General features: G+C 38.1%; 2 protein-coding genes and 1 long non-coding RNA gene across 3 annotated transcripts in view; 2 read left to right on the forward strand and 1 right to left on the reverse strand.

The window, feature by feature from the left end:
• LOC108165872 (uncharacterized) overlaps positions 1-159 on the forward strand; it is a 6,230-nt gene extending 6,071 nt beyond the window's left edge. The window contains exon 2 of the long non-coding RNA XR_001776201.1: positions 99-159. This is a non-coding gene — a long non-coding RNA (uncharacterized LOC108165872). The remainder of the gene's footprint in view (positions 1-98) is intronic.
• A 1,775-nt stretch (positions 160-1,934) lies between these two features.
• LOC108165871 (sodium-coupled neutral amino acid transporter 2-like) lies at positions 1,935-5,308 on the forward strand. The gene is made up of 9 exons (XM_017302758.1): positions 1,935-2,017; positions 2,456-2,542; positions 2,630-2,708; positions 2,776-2,896; positions 3,012-3,112; positions 4,461-4,585; positions 4,674-4,818; positions 4,908-5,005; positions 5,165-5,308. Exons 5-9 carry the CDS (start codon positions 3,028-3,030, stop codon positions 5,264-5,266), a joined length of 555 nt encoding a protein of 184 aa, XP_017158247.1. The 5' UTR covers positions 1,935-2,017; positions 2,456-2,542; positions 2,630-2,708; positions 2,776-2,896; positions 3,012-3,027; the 3' UTR covers positions 5,267-5,308.
• Positions 5,309-6,750: 1,442 nt separating this feature from the next.
• The window catches only part of scaf11 (SR-related CTD-associated factor 11), a 13,987-nt gene continuing 12,633 nt past the window's right edge, over positions 6,751-8,104 (reverse strand). The window contains exon 15 of the mRNA XM_008401403.1: positions 6,751-7,774. Coding sequence (XP_008399625.1) covers positions 7,679-7,774 — 96 coding nt within the window. The 3' untranslated portion in view covers positions 6,751-7,678. The remainder of the gene's footprint in view (positions 7,775-8,104) is intronic.

Genomic DNA, 8,104 nt, shown 5'->3' on the forward strand with positions numbered 1-8,104 from the left:
GTTTAATTATTTTTGAACTTTTTTTTGTAATAAATTAAGATTATTTTTGGATTCCATTCAGTGTCTCTGGCTGGTTTATGCAAGAACCCTCACATGAGGTTAAAATAACAAGTTGCAGAAAACTAAAAAAAAAAAAATCAACACACTGAGACAGAAGAAGACAAACAAAGACATATTGATAGCAGCCATAGGAAAAAGACTAAAACACTAAATTACTGAGCCCAGTTCTTTATATGAGAGACAAAGATAAAGGGCACAAAGTATTAATGGCAACAAAATAGACCTTCAGTCTAATTTTACAGAAATAGACTGGAGGGATTTCTGCAGAATTAGGAATGATCACCAAACCGGAGATAAATTAACCCGGAAATGCGCCATCTTGGTAGGCAAACTGTAAACAGCATTACACAGGAGCAGCATTATGAGGATCATTACTGAAGTTTACATTTATTTCTTTTTTAAGTTTTTTTTCTGCTCTTTGAAAGAACCAGTTCAGTTCCATACAATGATAACGATGTGATCATCTGTGAACTGTCTGTATGTGAGGTTGCATAAAGGTGAACCGTGTCCCAAAAGACTTCCATTAGACACTCTGTAACTGTAAGCGTCAGAAACAGCAAACAAAAAGTACCGATAACCAGATGAAGGCCTGAGTATCAACAAGAACCTGCTGCCGACTGCCTCCTTCTCTACCACCTGCCATGAGATGATTAGTAAACAACTGCAATATACATTTATGGAAGTACTGTTTATAAACTTTGTGTGGATTTAAATGTGGTCACATAGGCAGTGACTGCATCTGCTGAAATAAAGCAGCGACTGAATGTATTTTTTTTTCCTGTGAAAGTGCAAGAAATGTGAATATGAACATTTTCTCATCTCCATTTTATAGTTACATTACATACTTTGTGAAATTGTATTTTTTTTCTTCTTTTTGTACTGAATAAAGTTTATTTAATAAATTTAAAACTGTTTTTACTGAACTACATCCACTTACAATATTTAAGCTCCAATTGGAATCAATGCAGTATATTTGAATTGAGTTGAATTACAAAAATACTATTGCAATAATATGAACCTTATGAATAATATGAAGGAAGATGATTGATGAGTCGTCTGGGATCAGATTCAAAACCTTTATTTTTTGTTCACACTGAGGCTTAAATGGGAATCTTGCAACATAGAATGCTTGATTTGTCAAAAAAAAAAAAAAAGCAACACCCTCACCAGGTTGTGTGGGTTAGACTAAAATGCAAATAAGAATCCGAGATATAAAATGACAAAATAAAATTTTAATAAAGAAATTTAAAAAAAAACAGGGAGCCAGTAAACAGGCTGGGTAACATGAAGCAAAGGGAAGGAACTTGCGAGGCCTGAGTGAAAGTGAGCAGGTTAAATCATAGAAGCTCGGCTACTAGTCAATGGACTAAACTAATTAGAAACAGGTGCAGCTGTGAGGGGAGAGCAGAAGGCAGACTGAGGGAGAGAAACGAGAATTATCAGACCTAACTTTCAATAATAAACAGCAACTAAGAGTCTGACGAAAGTAAAGACAGAAGCTAAAGCTGACCACAAAAAAACCCAGAAAGGAATCAGATGCACAAACACTGAAAAAAACAAAAACAAAACAAGGGTATGACGACTGTATTGTTTTTGTTCCATATTTTAAGTCAGTTTAGTCGGTGGTCTCATTAATTGTTGCTTTTTTGGTTCTTTGACTGTTTCCAGTAGTGACGACACATGAAGCCCCGCCCCCTGATCCCCTGACCCCGCCCCTGGATGCCAGCTAATGTCAAACTTTGCCAGTAACCAGTGAATAACAGAGATCTGAGAGGTGTTGGTTATTTATTGAACAATTAGTTAAATTCTAATCCTTTTCCAGTCAGATCACATGACTTTAAATTCTCTGTTTCTTTCACTTCTTATTTTTCAAGAAGTCGTTTTTGTGGGAAAACTGTGAGCAGCAGAACTCTTCTTTTTCCATCAGCAGGAAACATTTTAAGGACTTCAAGTAAAGGTAAGAAAACTATTTTAGCTCGATTGCATGTTTTTTATTTACTGCTCTTGGAAAAAAGCATCATTTGTTACTTGACCACGTGCAAACTGTGCACCTGTTTTAGGCAACACTGACATGTTCTGAAAAATATAATGATAATATCGCAAATATATAACCTCAGGCAACCCCATTAATTTCAGAAACCAATTCCAGGTGTATGATATATTTTTTAAAATATTTGTTTTACAAAGACCTACATGTGAACGAGACCAAAGTTTAGACCCTATTTGTACCAGGCAGATTTATTTGGTCTAAACTGAGACAAAATCTAGAGATCTAAAGTATGCTTTGAGTAGATACAATTGCTGTCTCGAGGCTCTTTACAAAAAAGATACATGTCCAATTCATGCTTATCACAATAAATTAAAATAAATGTAATATTACAATTTGACATTTCAGCTCTAAGATGACAGACGCTCCTTGAGAAGACGACAGCAGCAGGTCCAACAGCGATGACTTTCTGTCCCCTGACCACCTTCTCAATGGGTGGGACTGGTATTAAATGTCCTCAATAAACAACTTTTTAAGTATTCTCAACTCATTTAACACACAATTTCCTGTTTTCTATTAAAGGCAAAACCCTGATTTAGACGCAGACGGTCAAACCTTCCTCCCTCAACATGATGCAGGCAAAAAGCATGAAACTACATATGTAAGCTGAAGAAGTTTATTCTTTTTTTTAACACATTTTTGATAACACTGTGTCTTCTTCTTCTTAGCACAATGCCTCCATCAGCATGTCCGTCTTCAACCTGGGCAACGCCATCATGGGCAGCGGCATCCTGGGTCTGTCCTTCGCCATGGCCAACACCGGCAGCACCGGTATGAGGAGCTCAAAGAGTAAGTGTTGCTGCATGGATTTAACTCAAAGTACTATAAGGTTTAAACTAAACCAGTGTTATATTTCTTTAAAGTTTGGTCTGGTGTCTAAATAAAACTCTCCTTCCCTGACCAGCCGCTCACGCTGAAAGATGCAGAATGTGGCCAACGTTTCCATCCTGGTCATGTTCATCATGTACCTGCTGGCTGCCCTCTTTGGATACCTCACCTTCAACAGTAAGATACACAATAAGATTTAAAAACAACATATTACATTGTTTCATTACACCAGTTGTGATAAAATTATGGAGAGAGTTTATGTGGTTTTATTTTTGTTGACCTCTGGAAAAACAATAGAGCTATTACATAAAAAACATATCCTAGTATTTTGCAAAATATACATATTACAACACACACACACAATATGCATAAAACAGGACATACATAAAAAGCTGTTCTGAAAAGGTGTGTTACGAGATATGACTTGAACGTGGATTGGTGTTTGGGGAGGGAGGGAGCAGCTATGGGGAAGGCTGTGTCCGCACAGGTCTGGTGCTTGGTTCTGAGTGGCATCAGAGGAGCAAGAAGGAGTGTGGCAGTGGAGCAGCTTGATAAGGTAGCATGGGGTTTGGTTGGCCAGCAACAGAGTCTTGAATCAATGACTTTCCACGATGAACCATAAAGTAGGCTGGTATGGTAATCAAGCCTGGAGGTGAGTAATTAAGTCACAGATGAGAATTTGTTCAGCTGAGAAGGGGAGTGATGGGTGGAGATGAGCGATAACTTTTAGATGACAGGAGGCAATTCTTACGATGTGGTTGATGTGTTATACTAGAGAGGCTACTGTTGAAGATGACTGTAAGGCTGCAGATGTAAGTGGAGTGAAACAAAGTGGTGTTGTCAGTGGTGAAACTGAAGTTGATGGTAAATGGTCTGAACTTATGTAGTGCTTTTCCAATCATTTTTGACCACTCAAAGCATTTTACACTAGAGTCACATTCACCCATTCGCACTCACAAACGCTCACACACCAATACGCAGATTGGTAGGCAATTTGGGGTTAAGTGCCTTGCCCAGGGGCACATCGACATGCGGCAGAAGGAAGCTGGAATTGAACCTACAACCTTCCGATCACAAGACAACTACTCTATCCACTCTGTCCCAGACTACTCTGGGTCTGTCCCAGATTTCCATAAGGGATCTGGGACAGATGACAATGATGTCTGGCTTGTCACAGTTGAGTTTGAGAAAGTTTGAGAGCATCAATGATAGCAGGTCAGTGTGAAGTAACCTCTCATCGGCATAGCAGTGGAAGTGGAACCAAGGAGCATCATGTACAGGATGAAGAGTAGAGGGCCAAGCACCAAGCCCTGGGGAATGCCTTGTGATTGAAGATATGTAGAGAAGGTGCAGTTATTGATTCTGAAGAAGGGTATAGTATTACGTACACTATTTCTTTTGTGTTAACATGTTGTTTGATAATTGGATGATACAAAGCTGAAGTTAAATTAAACTTGTCTTAATCATAAGAAGTAAGTCATTTGTCAGTTTTAACTGGAGTGATCTCTGTCATATTTCTGTTCAGTCCATGTGGGACCTGAGCTGCTCCACACCTACTCAAACTACTACAAGTACGATATTCTCCTGCTGGTTGTTCGCCTGGCTGTGTTGGCCGCTGTCACACTCACAGTTCCTGTGGTGCTCTTCCCTGTAAGTATTGAGGATCTACTGTTAATGATCCAGTCAGTSACTAARACTATGAARTCCATTGAGCTAATCTTTGTCTGGTTCTGAACAGATTCGTACCTCAGTCGGCCACCTGCTGTTCCCAGGAAAAGACTTCAGCTGGATCCGTCACACTATCATCACCCTAATCCTGCTAGCAGGAACCAACATTCTGGTCATCTTTGTTCCCAGCATCAGAGATATTTTTGGCTTTATTGGAAAGTATCTCCACATGTTACTGACATGTCTTCATGCCAGAGCATTATTGGCTTTTTTGGGATTCATTTTGCCATTTTCCTCATTCCAGGTGCCTCTGCTGCTGCAATGCTGATCTTCATCCTGCCCTCGGCGCTCTATATCAAACTGGTTAAGAAAGAGTCATTGATATCAGTTCATAAAATTATGGTAAGACATTATTTAACATTTATGTCTTTTATTCTTCTACACATCTGATGCCAAAACATTTTAAGTTGTAGTAAAAGGAAAGCTTTATAAATGAATCTATGAAATTATTCACAAACTGAAACTATGCAGTATTAACTATGAAATGATTTCTTCCACCAGGCTGTGGCGTTCTTGATCATAGGATTTATTGTCATGTTTGGCTGCATGACTCTTATCATCCACGACTGGATCATGAACTCTATGAAAGACCAAGGTCACTGAGGCTCCAACTCTTCTGCTGGTGGACAGGAGCTGAAGTTTATTTTCTTTCAATTTTATTGTAAAGTTTTTGTTCCTTTAATGTACTGAAATATCAATAATCCTAATCCTAAAAGGCAGCTTTCAGTTAAACAGCACCTATTTAATATTTCCCCTAAACTCCTGTAACTTTACACAGGTTCTAAGGTGTCAGACTCTTTGTGCTCAATATCATCTGGATATATATACATAATTTAGTTGCCAATTTTTTAAGACTGTAAATAAAAAATTATAGCAACTTTAAATCTAATATATTTTTTATAAAGCACTTCAGTGCCGCTACAGAAAAGCTGGCCCGACTAGATTTTCCACGGCCCGCTGAGACTGATTTATACCATAGTCATCTTTTTTTATATATATACAAATGCTGTTAACGTTTTTGTAAATAAAGTGATGTACTACCTTTTGAACCTCCATTTTCTGTGTTCATCATGTCTGATGTTGGCCTCTATTTTCAAATGTTAGGAGGATTAGTGTAGCTTGGTGATCTGAAGATGAGAGAGACATCCCTTGATATCCTAAATTCTAATATTTTAGCTGGAGTTCCAATCTCAACCTTTCCTAGTTGGATTTCTTCATGAGGGAACGTCATGCCAAGGAACTTTACCAGACACTATTTCAGTTGATTTTGATTGGCTCAAATTCCTCAACTACAGAGGAATCAAACCACATAGTCATACAACTTGGTCCAACAAGTCAATTTATGCAAATATCTAAAAATGAAATTTTGAACAAGACCTGTGGAAATCATTGGATCTTTGTAAACTGAGCAAACTATGCTCAGTTTTATGTTTTTCTAAGGTGACAAACATTTCTGCATACAATATTCACTTTCCAAAACCTTTGATCATGTATTGGATATTCATTGCATTTTCCTATAGGGACAATCTTGACTTGGTCTCAGATGACAGGTTTTCTATTTTTTCATATCTTAAAAATGTAATGCATGTTTAATCATTTTTGGAATTCCAGAGCAGAGACATTTTTTCAGCTTTTTAAAGTCTCTGACTTATTATGCTAACTCATCAGATGGCGCTCTTCACACCAGACCTACTAATATAGAAGGTCTACTGTGGGTCAAGAAATAGTCTGCTCTTTTCCAATCATCTCCTTTATCTAATTTACATCCATCCATCCATTTTCTTGCACCCTTGTCCCTCAGTGGGGTCGGGAGTATCTAATTTACATTGGAGACAATTGTCCTGACCACCGGTCCTCTGTAATGTCCAGTTAGCTGTCACAAACACTAGCATGCTCACTAGGAACACTATCCCCTTGGGAATCTCCCACTAACCTCAATCCTGATCTTATCCATTTCATTATTTATGTAAACCAAACTTTTAATGAATTTTTTTTCCTTAATTACCTTTTTCATCATTTACTACACTTATGCTAACTTATTAAAGAATGTTTCTATTGAAGCCAACCCAACATACAAGGCAGAGAAATAAGGTGAAATCAACTTTATTTAGATCTTTAGCCTTCCAGGACAAAAGATCCAAGTTTAAATGATGAGGATCTAATTAAACATGTTATATGGAATCCCTTCTGCACATTTTATTATCGCTGTCCAACAATCTGGTTTCCATTCAGACAATTTAACACATTTTTTTTCCTACAAAACAAAAACATAAATTTTTTAATGAGCATTAGGGTTCCCACAAATCCAGAAGCGCTACCCCCACCTTGTGGCTCTGAGCTGCAATTACAACAGGTACCCTCTGATCAACACAGCACAGCAGGAAGCATCTAGTTTTTTTTCCACTACGTTCCAGACAATTTGCACAGCTCATGTACACACACACACACACATACACACACACTGATATTACACATTCACCCCCAGACACACTCTCTGCTGATTAGGCATCTGACTTTGGATCCAATCAGAGCCCTGATTACAATCACAGTCCTCAGATTGCAGGCCTTTCATTGGGCTACAGAAACTATTAAAGACAAAAGCACTTTTTTTTTTTTACCTTTCAGTTGAAATATTACAGATTTGTTTTTAAAGAAACATTGATATTGACTCGAGCTATGAAATTAGGATGCTCTCCTCCACACTCTTCAGAGTGCATCTTTAGTAATCTCTCTGCACTCTACAGCAGCTCCCCCAAAGTCCCATGATCTAAGCAAAATAAAGGGCTCTTGCAATTACAATTTATGATCAGTTCATTATTTTCTAACAAAATATGAAAATCTATAGAAAACAAATCTTCATTCAATAAAAGGTAGATAAGATATATCAAAAAAGGAGGAAAACGCTGGCTCTCCGCCGTCGCTTGGCTCGGGATGCCAGATTCCAGCAGGAGGAAATTGCACTTGATCGGATCAGCAGAACGGGTTTGGGAGGGGAAACCGGCACTCCCTGCAGGTTCATTTCTTCCGGGCATGTTTGTATTTGTCCACGTAGGCCTTCACCAGGTTGGCCACTTTGCTGGAGTTCACCTCTCCGCTCTTGCTGTGGCAGACCTGAGCAGAAAAAGAAAGAAATCCGATCTGATTTCCTGCAATTATCCCATTCTAGTTACTAAACATTTTAATATTTAGGCTGTTTTTGGTGGGGGCAGGGTGTTTACAGTATATTTTTCCATGTTGATATATTGGTCAACCCACTGATGTCCTACTTAGGGACATCAATGGGTGCTTTAGGGAACAGCGAAGCCATTGGCACAACTGGCGCTTTTCGATCACGAAAGGAAAGCTGCTACTACGTCTTGGGCAATAAAATGTTTATTTCTTATTTAAGAAAATTAACTGATTTGTTTATTTTAATCTTTCAACTTATTTCTAATATTATAT

The sequence above is a fragment of the Poecilia reticulata genome, linkage group LG23, assembly GCF_000633615.1.
Source record: "Poecilia reticulata strain Guanapo linkage group LG23, Guppy_female_1.0+MT, whole genome shotgun sequence".
NCBI classification, from domain to species: domain Eukaryota; kingdom Metazoa; phylum Chordata; class Actinopteri; order Cyprinodontiformes; family Poeciliidae; genus Poecilia; species Poecilia reticulata.